This window comes from Perca fluviatilis, chromosome 12 (genome assembly GCF_010015445.1).
Source record: "Perca fluviatilis chromosome 12, GENO_Pfluv_1.0, whole genome shotgun sequence".
Lineage (NCBI taxonomy): Eukaryota > Metazoa > Chordata > Actinopteri > Perciformes > Percidae > Perca > Perca fluviatilis.
In genome coordinates this window covers 13032989-13049126 of record NC_053123.1, presented here as the reverse complement: position 1 = coordinate 13049126, position 16138 = coordinate 13032989, and the positions used below count along the sequence as shown (strand labels likewise).

The 16138-nt window shown below is 40.1% G+C and overlaps 1 protein-coding gene across 1 annotated transcript; it reads right to left on the bottom strand.

Annotated features, from left to right (window-relative positions):
• Positions 1 to 482: 482 nt before the first annotated feature.
• Positions 483 to 11303, bottom strand: pou1f1 (POU class 1 homeobox 1). The gene is made up of 7 exons (XM_039818492.1): positions 10561 to 11303; positions 7159 to 7308; positions 6749 to 6847; positions 2545 to 2808; positions 2212 to 2376; positions 1751 to 1811; positions 483 to 1649 (listed from the first exon to the last, which is right to left on the bottom strand). Exons 1-7 carry the CDS (start codon positions 10694 to 10696, stop codon positions 1409 to 1411), a joined length of 1116 nt encoding a protein of 371 aa, XP_039674426.1. The 5' UTR covers positions 10697 to 11303; the 3' UTR covers positions 483 to 1408.
• Positions 11304 to 16138: the final 4835 nt, after the last annotated feature.

Here is a 16138-nt window from a genome sequence, read left to right as displayed (position 1 = left end):
GGATATTTTCAATCAAATGGAATGAAGGCATTTCATATCTACGATACATTCTTATGGCATATCATTTTCTGCACTATAAAAACGTGGCAGTCTACTTTCCATCGCTTCAACGCACCAATTAATGGTATCTGATGAACATAAAGGCCTGACAGGGAAGTTGTGTTTGCTTGTTTCTTCACTTTAATAAGACGTTTCACATCAGTCATCCCAACCAGGTCAGAGTCGTAACTGGCTGATGTTCTTTGTATGACACTTTGTCAAGGCAGTGACAGCAAAAGCATAACATCAACAAACATGAAAGATTAAATCGTTCTTACAACAGGGAAACAGCAGACCTCAGATCCATTTTCTGACAAAAATGTCAGGAAGTTTCACATATCCCTGAATTCAAACCATGAATCAAAGGTTGCACTGAGCAAAGTAGATAAACATAATAATAATAATGATAATAATAATATATAAATAAATAGGATGTTGTGAAACTTTAAATATATTACTTTTTTTGAGCATGGCTATATTAATTTAAATAAATCAAAAACAATTCACAAGACAGTTAATTAATGAGAGAGCATCAGCTCTAATCACAAATACACAAACAACTACAACACAAAACGTCCTGCAGTTAAATGCAGACAAATGTAAAACATTTAATCGACAATAAAGTTTCCCTTCTCTCTTAAAAAAAAGGGACGAAAGTTGAGCCAACATCTGTTTTTAGAAAGGCACAGGGCTGATCTAAACGAGTGCTCACCTGCACGCTGGTGCTGATAGATTACATTTAATTTGGTTTGCACAAGGCAAGGCACAGTGAAGAGCTAAATGTCAGGTCATGGTCGCTGCAGCGTCAAACCAGCAGATCATAAGTGGTTAATGAAAGCCGTTTATCTTCACAGTGTCAACTTAAAAAATAAATAAAAATAAACTGGCTTACTGAGCTGCTATTTGGCATTCATATACTTTTTTATCGTGGAGTTTTCTGGGACTTGTAAATTAAAATACTGTAAAGACATTTCTGTTCATGTAAATAAGAAAAAACAACAACATAAAAATGGCATTAAGAAAACCGCAGCACATTGCAAGAAGGTCAAGTTACAAGCTGACAATAACGCATGTTTTCTTAGAGTTGGAGTGTTCTCAGTTGTTTTTTTGGTCAGGCTGACCTTCACAGGATATAAGTTATCATCTCATTGTTAAAGCAATGCAATAGTTTCAAGTGCGTCAGCAGCTGCTTAATGCAGTGTGAGGGCAGTTTTTATTATTGGGTGTTCCCTGTCGATTAAATTCTGCCACTTAATGGTGGAGTGATTTCTGACAGACATTTGATTTAGAAATAACCCATTTTCACTGGCTGTGGTCACGAAGGAGGCTCCATCAGAATCGAGGTGAGCGACACTAGCTGAATATGTAACTATGTCATTGGTCGTTGTGTTTTACTCATCTGTACGATGCAGTGTGGGCTGAGTTTGGTCAAACAGGAGCTGAGGTTGAGGCTGGTTTTGACCCGTTTCTCTCTTTGGCGTCTGTTGCAGAACCAAACTCTGACCACCTCCTTCTCCAAATGGAGGCCTTTAGCTATCCGGGCTATTTCCTGGGAGGATGGCTTAATCTTTTCCACAAAGCTGTGCTCCAGAGCCTCCTTAGCTCCCAAGCTGCAGTGGGGAATAAGGGAAAGACAGGAGAAGATGAACTCTATGACACTAAAACGTCATTGTATGGTACGCATTGCATCTTTGCTCCTCATAGTTAATACCTGATAGTTGTTCTCCTTTTCCTCTTCCGCTCATTCATTCCTATTTTATCACTGTACAAGGCTGCAGGAAGGAAGAAGAATATGCTGTTACTGTTGTTACAGAGACGAGAAAATAACTCTGCTCACAGCTCACAGGTGTATGCACCATGTGATGAGGGGGGCACAAGTAGATATTGGTTATTTTTTTAAAGGGGTCATAAGGCAAGAAGGTTGGGAACCACTGTCCTAGACAATGTACAAGCCAGTGTTAGATCTTCATAATCATGCAAGGTGTCATGTCTATAATACGATGCATATCATTTTCTTACCAGTAGATCCTATCACACTGACTCAAAAGAGCACTTACAACTTTGATACACATTTTAGCGGTAAAGATTACACGAACAAATGCTCTAATTTGGGGTCGATGGAGTAGAGTGGATGTATGTGTGTGTGTGTGTGTGTGTGTGTGTGTGACTCACCACCAGCCAGCTCAGCTTCGTCAAGCCATTTAGCCAGAATGGCCTTGAGTTTGCAGGCGTTCTTAAAGCTCAGCTGTAGATTTTCAAAGCGGCAGATTGTGGTCTGGCTGAACTCTGAGCCGTGCACTGCAGCAAGAGCCTCGCCTACATTAGTCTGTGTGTAGCCTAGAGGTCACAATCAAACAGAAATACTTCATGGAATAACCACGAGCAGAGAAGCAGCAAGGCGAGCACAAACACACAACATAAACATTTGTGGTAATGTCTCTAATTGGTGCAGTTAGTGGATAGTGGGGTCATTTTCATCAACATCATGTTAGTGATAATACTCACCAAGTTTGATCCTCCGTATTTTGAAGTCATTGGCAAACATCTCCAACTCTCGTATCTGCGGGGAGTCCATGGCAGGGACATCTTCCGGGTCCCGCATGCTCTTCCCCTGGCCATCAGTTTTCATCTCTCCAATACTCGGGCCCCCGGGGGCCTCATCAGTGGAGAGGAGGGCCGGGGGCAGTGTGGAGAAACTATGGCTTAGTGCACACGAACCACTACTTAGACCATGGTCTGGAAACTTGTACAAGCAAGGAGTAAGAGACCCTAGAGAGAGAGAGAGGGATCAAGGTAGACCCTCAGTCTGTCAGAGGGATGCCGAAAGCAGCATGGCTCCTATTCCCACCTGTATCCTGACAGCATTTATTTCCACAGCACAAAAAAGCTAATAGTTTTTGTACACTCAGAATTTTTACAATAATAGCCAAAATATGATATATATATTTTTTTATAATAATAAATAATAAATAAAATGTCCACCCTGTCCTGAAACTAACCTATTGAGATCTTTTGCCCCATCATTTTGTAAATGAGAAAACCACTTACAAAAAGCTAATGTAGACCACGTAGCACACTGCACCGAGGCAGCTCCATTCACTGATAAAGACTTCATTTAATAATCAATTCAATTCAATTCAATTCAATTCAATTCAATTCAATTCAATTCAATTCAATTCAATTCAATTCAATTGGACAGGGAAAATAATCAAATTATTTGAATTATTTTCCCTGTCCCTTAACATAATGTATTCTAGATATTCTACTCTGCTTTTTACCTGTAATGTAACATTAACATTTACCCATTCACATTTTTTTTGCAGGTATTATCTCTGGCTTTAGTGTTAAGTGCCACACAACTCTGAGTTCACTTATTTGTTTTAAAAGGTCTCTATTCAGTAGAAAAAAACAAAAACAAACATTGCACGACCTTTCCAAACAGGTTTGTCATACTTATAACACGGCACTATAACCCTAATATTAACATTCAAGATTAGGCTCCATTATTTCTACAAGTGGTTGTTAATATTTAGTGGTTAGCTGCAGTGGAGTTTGTGGCTGCCAATATCTAGTTCTCCTACTGTTGTTAGTATTAATGGCAGATTACTGCCAGAGTAACAGATGGGTGGATGACTAATTGTAATTTGGAATATGATGCTTCTCAGTGCGTCAACTGCATTGATTCATTTTACTACTGTAGGAACAGACAATAGGTAATACAATTACAGGCAATTGTGATTAAAGTCTGACGGCAGCCTAACGTTGACTTCAGTCCACTCTGAACTATCCCAAGTTGCTGAAACTGTGCCTTCAATGAGCAATGCAACACTCCCCTCTTGTGTCAGGGAGATTGTACTGCAGCGCTAACCCTGTCCTACAACCATATGTCGTACAACTGATTTTACAGATCCAGTGATACGGGAGATACAAGACAGGAGGTTGCGGTGTGGTGACCATATGCTGCCAGTTTATCATGTACACCTGGCTGAAACTAATAGTCTAACACAACACCCCTGCAACAAATCCTACCTGAACTATAATGTTCAGTTTTTAACTTCATGAAGGCTGTAGTTTGTGTTGTTGTATTGTAGCTAACCTATTGTTGAGTTTCTATAGTGCTATACGGTTTCTAACATTTTGTATTTTGTTGAGATAACAACGTTGCCACAAAAGCTTCATCTGAAACTCGGATTGCTAAATATTGCCTACCAACAGCAGTGTTTGAGCCATTTTGGAGTCTCCCTGGAGGAATACACTGGCAGGAAATACTAACTGCACTAACCGCCCTCAAACCCCATTTACAAAATGGTTGCGTTTCCAAAAGTGGATTCCAAAATTGTTTGGATTTATACACCAGCTGGAGAGCAACGTGGCAGATTTTGCACTAAAACTGTATGCATCAGTGATTTTCTCTTATACCCAAGGTGTCAGGGAGAGGTTGGACTCTTTTATAATCTCTCGGAGGTAATATCTAGAGACAGTTGCCTATATAGTTCTCAAAGCCTTTTCCATAGAGCTTTACTGTCAGATGTCAGACTGGACAGCAAGCCCCATAAAAACACATGTGGGCTCAGTGGGCTTGTAAAAGCCCCTCATAACCCTTTGCCCTGAACCCTCCAGCAGCTATACATGTGCACCATCCTAAGAGTGTGGCAGCATCAGCAGCTTCATGTTGAGCAAAGATAGAAAGCAAACCAACTGGCAAGCACACTAACGCCATACTGTTGTCATTAATACACGTTTTCGCCCACCGAACAAGCTGAAAACACAGCATTGACCTTTTTCTATCAGCCTATAAAGAAGTCTTAGCAAACAGTTGCCCAGCAGATAGGGAGAATTTGTTTGGGGTTGTGTTTTGGTGAATGTAAGTCCATATTAAACTTTAATTTTAGCTCTGTTTTGGTCTTCTAACTGGCTCTTTGGCTGTGAAATGTGTATGCTATTTTGTGCTGGACAGGAAGCGTACAGTGGGTTTAACAGTTGCCTGCTGAAAACAAGGTGGATGAGATAAAGGAGGCTAAAAAGCTCCATATAGCTGAAAGGAACTCCAGAGTTGATAACTCCATGTGGTTTCATAAAGTGAAACCTTTCACATTACACTTAGTCATTTTAACCATTATGAAGAAATGGATTAGTGCAGCTTTAAAAATGACAAATTAAAGGGCCGATTTCTTCTGTGACCTTGTCTCATCCAGTTCACATAATTACAGAGTTTTGTGTAATGCTATTAACTCTGTTTCTGCCCTTTCCTCTCAAATATCCCTCTGCTGAGTGCTGTTGTTGACCACTGCGGTCCATACCATTTTATTAGACCCTTTACAGGAACCGATCGATGTCACCGGGTCTATACTCCAGTGGTTAAAATCAATCTTGTCTGTTTAAAGACAAGCAGCAATCTAATTTCCTCTGGAAATGTTAATTATTCTGTGCCAGCAGGGTTACATTTTACCTCATATTCTTTTTGGTCTATAATATCACCAACTTGGTTATATCAAACACAATTGTACTATCGATTTTTTTAACCATTACATTCATTTGATTTTATCTACTCTAGACGTTGGGAGGGTATGTGTGTCTTTCTAGTATGTGTACAGTAATAATTACTACTTTAAAGTGATTTCAGAGAAGAAGGGACAATGCTGTTATCGTAATTTTACTTGCATATTTATGTCTTTCGAACAGCAAAATCCAAACTGGTGCATTACAGTAATTATATTTGTCCTGAGAAATTAGGATTTGGTGCAAAATGTGAACGTCTGAGTTAAAGCCCCTGAAAATTCTTTAAAACAAATAAGCAACAATCCAAGTTATAGTGCATGCATCCTTTGTCCTTGTTTGATGTTATTTGATCAGATTTGATTGACAGCAGCCTGGCAACATGAGCATCACATCACATTTCCATTCCTGATTGGTGCTTAGAGCTATGTGACATCCCCAGAAGAGCCAAGACAAAAACAGAAACATAGAAATCTCTCTTCCAAATATACAAACTGTTTTAACTTTGCCAGAAAATGTTACAAGTGAAATTTAGGACCGTCACGACAATCGCTCGTAGTAAGAAGCAGATTGAGAACATATGTTTTCAGGGACTTAACCATTCAATACAACCTAGTTAGGTTGGCAGTATCAATAATTGTTCTGGCATGTTACCTTTAATATGAAATGTTGCAAACTTAGAAAGGCTATAATATCAATATAAGTAGGAGGAGCTCCTTTTTTTTTTAATTAAGCAACTGTTATTAATTACAAAAAACACATTCCTCGTTCAATCCATTTGGTGCTAAATGTTAACTGTCAAAAATATTTTTTGGCAGGTATAAAAAGGCTGATGACTGACTTGAATTTGATACAAGAATATTGTGGCATGAAAACCATTTCCCCCTATCAGTTTTCACATATCCACTTCTACATTTATGTTTCTGCTCTCTCTGCACAATCGGGAGAAAGTGGCAAGTCGTCTTTGACAGTTATGTTAAACGATCATTAGGTGAAGTAACCAAGTCTGAATATGATTTTAACTGGTAGCAAATTTAAGGGGATTGACTAAGTGTCTGCTCAATTTACTGTATTTAATTGCAGGGCAGGAGTGGGAATGATTTTGTGTGTGTTTGTGTGTGTGTGTGTGTGTGTCTGTGCATGCGCGTGTTTTTTGTGTTGTGTGTGTGTGTGTGTGTGTGTGTGTGTGTGTGTGTGTGTGTGTGATCATTACCTTGCAATGGGTTTGCACTGCCTACCATGTTGGGGTGAGGGACACCACATGTCTGCAGAATACGAGTCTGAGAAATACTGGCAGAGAGCATCTCCTGAGCTACAGAGAGAGAGAGAGAGAGAGAGAGAGAGAGAGAGAGAGAGAGAGAGAGAGAGAGAGAGAGAGAATCCTTTATTTTTTTACTGCACAATAATCATCATTCTCATTCAAATGATAATCGTTGTCAGCATAGGTCTTATCAATAAAGACATCATCCATCCACCCTCATCATTAGCACCATTTGCTTGATAAATAAATTAATAAAGATTATTTGACTATCAGAATTTTCAATGATTGATTGTCTTTCAATTGACTATTCATTACAGCCTTGCAATAGTTGTCACAAAACCATCACCACCACCACCACTCACCTGCCATCATGCCGTAGGTGGCCTGCTGGTTGCTGTAGTGACAGGGGGTGACTGGGTAATGTAGGCCGGGGGGGGCGTTGCCGAAGGAGGATGTGGACAGATGCATGTGGGAGCGCTTGGTGGGCTGACCCAGGGACAGTCCAGATGATACTGATGGAGAAAAATGTGGTTACAATCTGACAGGAGAACAAAAGATTAGTGTGTTTACTCGGATCTGATCTGAGTACAGGTCAGCTTTAAATACAGTTCAGACTAGCTAAAACTAGTTTGACCAATATGGGGTTTTGAATGCGATTATATTACATTTTGAAATTGAAACAGCTGCTATGTGTTGGCATAAGATGCAATAACATATTTACATCGTATTTGAAGTGTGTTCTTTAAGGTGGTTAAAGTGTCTCTGAACATTAAATGTAGGTTATAATACGCACAAAAACCTTCCAATGAAAGCCCATTAAAAGATAATATTTTACTTCAAAAATACAATGTAAATCACTTTGACTAGCTTAGTTTGCTCATGAAGAAAGTTCCATCACATCACGCAGAAAGAGAGAGAAAGATGGTAATGACTAAATGACTGAATATTTGAGTTTTTACCAAAGGCCAATATCACCACGTTACTCTGTTCTGTCTGCTAGTGCAGGTGGAACAGAGAGAGAGATGTGAGTACAGTCTGAGTTGAACACATTTACACTGGAGAGAAATAACAGCTACCGTCGATTTGGATGCTGGTACAGTTTTAAACTGCTCTGTAAATCCAGTCAAACGTGACAGATATCTTACAGAACCTTCCTAAAAAAGTGGTTTGAAAGGAACATATGAAGAGTAATAGCAAGCCAAACAAGATGCTTCTAAAACCAAGACTCCTCTTTAAAACCTTTGCTTTTGGGGATGTTCTTCTCTGCTAAGTGTATTTAAATATAGCTGAATATTGCTCTGGCCATGTCCTCGGATAATTACATAATTATTCATGTATTCATCCTTTTTATGCAGCTTGATATTCACTTTAAGCACTAATGTGCTGGGATGCACTCTAAGTTGGTACAGCACCACCAACACATATGTAGAGACTGTAGCTGTGTTCTCTGTGTTATGTTTGATGATCTAACCAAGGCTTATGAGGTCTTAAAATAAAAAGACTGTGCCACTGTTTAGGCCTGGGCGATAAAACAATCTTGAAACTGGATTGCGATAAAATTCCCGTTGGTAACGATGATAAGCTTTGGACATATTTACCCGAACTGACAGAGTCTGGTCTGCCATTTGTACTTGGATGCCGGACACGGCCACTTCCAATTATGAGCATTTGTCTGAGTTGCCGGTGTTGTGTCAAAGTGTGTTCCCCCGTTAAATAGTGTTTTCCTCCCTGAAGACATTGTTAATAAAAAGGGTTACACAACGTCAGTTGTATGGAAATTGTTCGGATTTCCGAAGTGACGATGAGATTAAGCCGGTCTGCAAAAATATGTTGGTGGTTGGTGCCAAGCAGGACACTTAACAGGTACCCTTCAATGACCACACCGAGAGTATTCAAAAAAGAGCAAAAATATAACCAGTGCTATTTCTTATTGCATATCGAAAGACACTTGATTACACACATACACTACACCTTTGTTTGGTTTTGTGCTACCTCTACAAACATTCAAGATGCTTTTTTGGCAGGAGTTGTATTTACATTTAATATGTTGCTAAAGTTTAAGTTTAAGTAGTTTTAGGTTATTTATAAAATCAAAAGAAATTTAGCCAAAACTGACTATTCAGTTTTCGCTTGTTTATTTTGCAGACACAAAAAAGGCAAACTTAAAGGTGCTCTAAGCGGTGTTGGGTGATGTCACTTCTTGTTGACGTTCAAAGTATTGTCAAATAAAACGGAGGCTAGCTCGCCCCTCCCTCCTCCTCACCCCGTCCCCTCCCCTCCCTTCCGCGCACTAACCCCCCCAACCCCCACCCCCAACTCCTTCTTGTCGGTTATTGGCTGGAACACTGTTTGTTATGTTTGGTGGTGCAGGTTGGCGCAGTTTGTTTTTGTTGCCGTTTGTGGAGCCAGGGCTGTCTACAGATACTGTTTTTTTTAACAGTGTGTTCAGGGGACAGGCAGCTAGCAGATAGTGAGGAGATGTTTGCTGTATGTGACAAAAAATGTTGTAGCCTAAAAAAACACGTGACATCGCTTAGAGCTCCTTTAATTGTGAAACGACTGTAAAGAGGGCTACGCTTAGTTTTCTTTTTCCAGTAGAGGGCGCTACTGCTCTGTTGCCCAGTGGGGCATCTCATAATGTGAATGTGTTATGTGTCATCAACAAAAACATTGTGCTGAATACTGTAATGGCATGTTTTTGTTATTTTATATGTTAATAAACTATTCTAAAGTGTAATGAAACCTCTGGTTTCTTCAGGCTAAACGATAAATCACGATCAAAATGGGAAGCTATATCGTGATCACATTTTTTGCCATATCGCCCAGCCCTACCACTGTTGACTCTACTGCTAACTGCCAATTCTACTTCTTTAATTGTTACAAATTGTACCTGTGTTTCCATTATTTAGGTGACCACTTCACATTTCGTTCATATACTCATTGGGAAGACAGAAAACAAACATAGGCCAGCAAAATTCCACAAGTACACAGTACTGTCTCAGCAGAGAAATCTATATGATATGTTTAACCTGTTGCTATATTAATGTATTGTATGACTCATGTTCTGCTTTATCTAATCCAGTCTATTCTATGCTATAACAATCAGCAGGCACTTAAACCCCCAGGAAGTTTTCTCCGCAACGCTCCATCGTGAAAAAGGCCTTGGGGAGCTTGCCATACTGATAACATATCCTCAAAGCAATTATCCACTAAGGAGAGACAGCTGGGCCAAACCAGCTGATTAGATACATTTACATAATTTGAGTTGGCTTTGAATAAATGTATTTTTCAATCCAATTCATCGTCCCCATTCCCTACAAACACAACTCTCTGTGTGTGTGTGTGTGTGTGTGTATGTGTGTGTGTGAAGGAAGGAGAAACTAGCCCTACACGAAATATCACTCACCTGCAGCACCCATGGGACTTCCTATATAGTCAATAGTGTAGTCACTATGAACACGAGCACTACCACTTTGTCATAGCACGAAAACAGCACAATGCCAACCCCCCTCTTCCTCACGAGGCTGAAGTGGAAGATTGAAGTAGTTGTTAGAGGCCTGACTTCCTGCAGCTGGGATTTAACATCACGACAAAACTATGTAGGTCATGGTCCATATCATTTAGGCCTTATGAACTCCCACTTACAGTACTTTGCAGTAAAAGCCTTATTTTTGACAAATTAAGCAAAGGTAAAGCACACAAGAGGAGAAATATAGAAAGAAAAAATATATATTTAACATTACAGCACAGAAGACCCAGTTTACCTGCAGAAACCATGCTGTGAGCATGGGAGCTGGCTGGCAGGCAGTCACCGGGAGAGGCGTGGTGCATGAGGATTGGCAAGGGTGAATCGCCTGAAAGTGGGGTGAAGGAGTCTGCGCTGAATGCCTGGCATGCCATTCTTCTCTGGCCTCTCTCGAATGGTCCCAGTGGTACACTGAAGTTTGACGTGATCCCTTAACTGGTTTCCTTTCTTTGCTTTGCCCTCTCTTGCTTTAATTGGTCTTGCCTCCCATCGTTGCTTTCCTTGTCCTGTGTCTTTTTTTTTCTCGTCCTCTTGAAATCTCTTCCCTTCCCTTCCTTTCTTGTGTCTTGTTATGGCCTGTCTTACCTCGTCTTGCCTTTTGTCTTTGTCTCGTCTTCTTTGGCCTTCTCTTGTTCTGCCTTGTCTTTTTCTAGCCGTGTCTTGTCGTCGTTCACTTCTTGTGTCGTCTTCCTTGCTTGTTCTTTTTCTCCCTAATTCAGCCAAGCACAGTTCTCCCTTCAGTCACTTGGGAATTTGCAGGTAGAAAACTGTGAACGGTTACCTTTTTCTCTCTAAGAGACATAGATGTCAGCACTTCAGCCAGAACTCAAAGATGAATAGCGATGAGGTTCCGGTTCAAGTTACTATCACTGATCTGTCTTCTCAAAGGTGTTTCTCAACTATCGAGCTTTCTCTCATTAAGGCCTCTGCAATGCATGTCCCTGTCTCTTTTTCTCTATTACAGATGCAGGTAAGCTAGTGTCTGTCATGCCCTCAGCATTTTGCCGCCCCTGTCTACTGCAGGTATTTATATCCCACCCACCTACAACTAACCACCCCTCTCTCTCGAGGCCCCCTATTTCCTATCGAGCTACTCACCCCCTCCACCTACCAATCCCATGTCAGCGCTGTTATTACTTGTGTTTGTCGTTCTCCTCATCCCGTTTCCAAATCCAGGATTAGGGTACAGAGCGGCTGAGAAACCAGATCCTCTCCTCTCCTCTCCCTCTCTCCCCCTCTCGCTATCTCTCTGTCCCTCTCCCTGATTGCAGGGTTGTGCTGTAGTTGCAGTGGGAAAGTAAAGTTAACCTTTAGAGTGCTCATTAAAATAACCAAGACTTAGTTTAGTTGTATGTGACAATACAGGAGTGATTATGGTGTGGCACGGAGCATTGCCCGGATGGTCTCAAATCAATTACTTTATTTTGCGTGTGTGTACCCTCAAGTGCGCTAAATGCAACTTGTTTTACCACAGACATTTAATTGCCTCGCAGGGGCCTTTAGGTGTAAACCTGGAGCATTATCTCAGAGTGAGCGGAAGAAAAAGTTAGTATTGTTTCCATATGGTGTCCATATTGTGTTGTATACAGAGCGCTCCAGGTAAAGACAACAGGTTTCATCTGGGAGGATAAAGGTTAATCTGAAGAGTGTGGCCACCATGTGCACTCTGTTGTGTCTGTTTGTGTTTGTGTTTGTCCTGGGCTCTGCTTCACTATTGTTGATGTAGGTGGACAGCAGGTGGAAAATAGCTTGTGGGTGGCCGGCACGATTCAACTTGCTTAAGCAGGCAGTGTAAATTTGGACTGGATGCACTCAGTCCTTTTGACAATGTCTCTCCTCAAAACAGATTTTTCAGTTTGGTTGCTGAGTTGATTCCTTCACTCAAACATGGTAATTGTGTTAAAATAAAAGAAAAAAAGCTTTTGACACATTCCCATATTGAAATAATCATAAAAGACATGTCTGTTAATTGTGGCTGGCATGTGTTGTAGGCATCAAAATCCAAATATAAATCCAAATGCTGATTGCAATTCTTCTCATCTCCCTTCAATCAGCAACCTTGATAGATGTGAGTCTTAAAATCAGTTGTTTGATTAAAGACATCACAACAAGACTGAGCACTGATAAAGAAAGTATTTGTGACAAATTGCAAAGCAAATGAAAATGGACTTTGACAAATCTCATTTCACCCGACCAGGTTTGAAATGAACAGACACCGAAGCCCTAACATTAAGAACACAACTGAATGTAATGGTTTGTGACAATGGACAAAAAAAAATCTCACCACCAGCACCAGTACTATCCTTAAAATACTTCTTTCTCTTCTTTTATTTCAGCCAACAACTCCCACTCAGGGTAAAGACCATCTTCCCAGCTGGCAAATGCAGGCTTATTTTTGCACAGACTGAACCACCGCTGTTATCAATCTGTAATATCAATCTGTATGCTGGTGTAACTCTCCCAAAATTTAGCAGCAGAGAATTAGACGATTCTTCAGCAATTTAGACTTTACATTAAAAGATCAGATTCATATTTTCTGATAATTGTTAAATGTGCAGATCAGCCTTTGTTTACAAAACAGCAAATGTAGCGACAACATAAATACAGGACAGTAGTTTAGATCTAACTTTAAAATATCACCTTTGGTTTTCATATCTGACTAATTTGTGTGTATTTTGATACACAGGTTGGATAATGGGTATTATCTCACCCTAATAGTTTATTTTGCTGCAGACAAGCATGTTTTATTGTTATTACAAGAAATATTGTCTCTAGTTGTATTTGAGATTGTTGTTGTCCCATGATGTTCCAAACTGCTTCAGAGGTGAGTCCACTAAATTCAGGAAGAAACACACAAACCCCTGCACATATTGGAACTGCAGTATCTGGGAACAAATGTCATGATATATTGAATTGTGACATTTAAAAAAACCTGCAAATGAAATTAGCTTGGATCAGACTCGTTTTGACTGAATGTGCTTTCAGACAAGAAAAAATAGGTAATCAAAGGGTGAGGGAGTGGAAATCAAACCTTTCCCATGGATAGATAAGTGCACACACACACATACACACACACACACACACACACACACACACACACACACACACACACACACACACACACACACACACACACACACACACACACACACACACACACACACACATACACAGACAGCCTACATTATACACATAAATAGCCTAAACTTAATTAGCGAAGAGACCATGAGTCAAAGGGGTTCTCTAAAAGCACCTGTCCTAGATCCCCCTCCTCCTCCTCCTCCTCCCTCCCTTTCACACAACACTTGATGAATTACAAACACACACACACACACACACACACACACACACACACACACACACACACACACACACAATGTTCCAATGTTGACAAATGGACTATTACTCTAATATCTTATACAGATGAAAAAACATGCTGTAACAAGCACAAAAACAGAAGTAACCAAGCACAGATATATTCCCTTCCCCACCACACACACACACACACACACACACACACACACACACACACACACACACACACACACACACACACACACACACACACACACACACACACACACACTCCAAAGACCAGTGATCCATCCACCGATGCAGTGGGAACAGACTGCAGTGACACATTCTCACAGGTATCACATCCGTACATACAGTGTACCAGGTGGACTGTGTGTATGTGTGAAAACGAGATGGCACATCTTAAGGGTTTAATCTGATGTGTAATGTAATTTGCCAACGTGTTTGTGTGTGTGTTTGTGTGTGTGTGTGTGTGTGTGTGTGTGTGTGTGTGTGTGTGGATGTGTGTGTGGGTGTGTGTGTTTGTGTGTGCTTTAAGACAATTACATGACCCGTTACACTGTATAAAGCCTGCTCATTAGTTTATCAGCATAGGAAATACACAGTGTTTGTGTGTGTGTGTGTGTGTGTGTGTGTGTGTGTGTTTTAGGCATCATTGTATCCAATGTTAGCAATATGTAGTATGTATGGCAAAAATAGAAAATTATCAAATACTGTGCATACAGGTCATCTCAAACCATGAAGGTAATCATTAGTAGCATAATTTCTGTAGCATAAAGACTGATCCCTGTGAAGAAAGCTGAACAACTCAATTGTGTACAATAATACAATTGATTATTTGATATTTAATTTAGTCTATTACAAAGTGTTACCATACATCTATAATTTTAACATCACAATGCTGATAAATGATTATAAGAAATTATTATTTAAATCAACCTTCACATTCCTTGGGTTTGCAGAGAAGTAAAAAGTTTGGACATGGCATTATTGAGTGGATTGCACCAAAGCTATAAACACACCTATAGTGAATATTAATATTTTAAGCAGCTGTGTGAAGCAAAACCTGTTTTCTAGACGTCAAAGATCTCTCTCAGCCGACAAACAGACTGCAGCTTCGTTCTGCTGACTATTTTCTGAGGTTTTTACTTAAGAAATAATTCCCACAGCTGAGTGTGTGTGTGTGCATTTTCTTTTAACAATACACACTGAATTTTGTTGATTGACCCTGCACCACTTTAGCAAATTCTTCAAATAAGCAACCTTTAATAAAAAATGATCAGCACACGGGTTTGTTCTACAAACCTTCACAAACACTGAAACAGAATTTTGCTAGAATGTTACTGTTTTTACCAAACAAACCACGAGAGAGGGGAAGCGGGCATGAAACTGAGAGCTGAAAATGGTGCGTTTGTTTTGTTTTTGAATTTCTGCACCGATGCATTATGCAGGGATGAACTCTGAGTGAGGTCTGTCGGATGCTTGAATACATCGTGGCAGAGGTCAGCACTCCTGATGAATATATGCACCACTCTGACCACCATCTGCCCTGAGCTGTCCCTGATTCACCAACCACACCACAAACACCGCCCGAACGCACCCGGGAGGGCTAATTTCATCAACATATTCAACAAACCTTGTTCGAACAGCAAAGGTTAACCATCCAGAGGAGGAAACAAGAGCGCGTTCTGAATCTGCTCTCCTTGTCTCTCACAGATTACTATCCCTCTTCATTAAGTAAATGTCACATCAAATATTTGCTGATTGAAAGACTTATCCCCACGTTAATTTTCAGCTCTCACTTTAGTATAAACGGACCACTTCACCTCGTTGTGAAGTGTTTGCGGTAATCTTCTGAGATCCTGTTTCTCAGGAAATTTTTTTGATTTCTTTTCTGTATTTTTCTCATATAAGAGCAAATACATTAATACAAAGTCAAGTAACATCCATCTGTCCCATAGAAAAGATGTTGCAGAGCAAAAGAATTGTATTATGCTCTCAAAAGCTCCTTTCAACAAGTTCTCATTGCCTTCTGCTGTACAAAAATAAATAAGATGTAAAGGCCTTTAACCCTTAGTTTTTTTTTTTCAAACAAGGCTAATGGTAGACATTTTGAATTGGCAACTAACCTTTAATCCACAATGTGTTCACCAAGTCGCATCTCTTCACCACTCACCAGGTTCCATACAAGGTTATACAAATTAATAAACCATCCAATTTACCATCACAGGTTTTCAAATGTCCGTGCAAACACCAACATACAAGGGTAAAATCAAACACATGCAACATCTAACATCTCCAACTGTATTATAGTAAAGGGTGAGGAATGGCTGCAGTAAAAAAAAAAAAGAAATAAAATGACAGCATAAACCTACTGTGAAATTCCAGCTGGGAACTCAGTTTCCTCCATTTCTCTTCAACCCGACAGCCACATATCAGCCACTGAGCTTCAGCCGTCAGCATACACTGTCCCTTTGTTCCTACTGGAAAGCTCACAGACA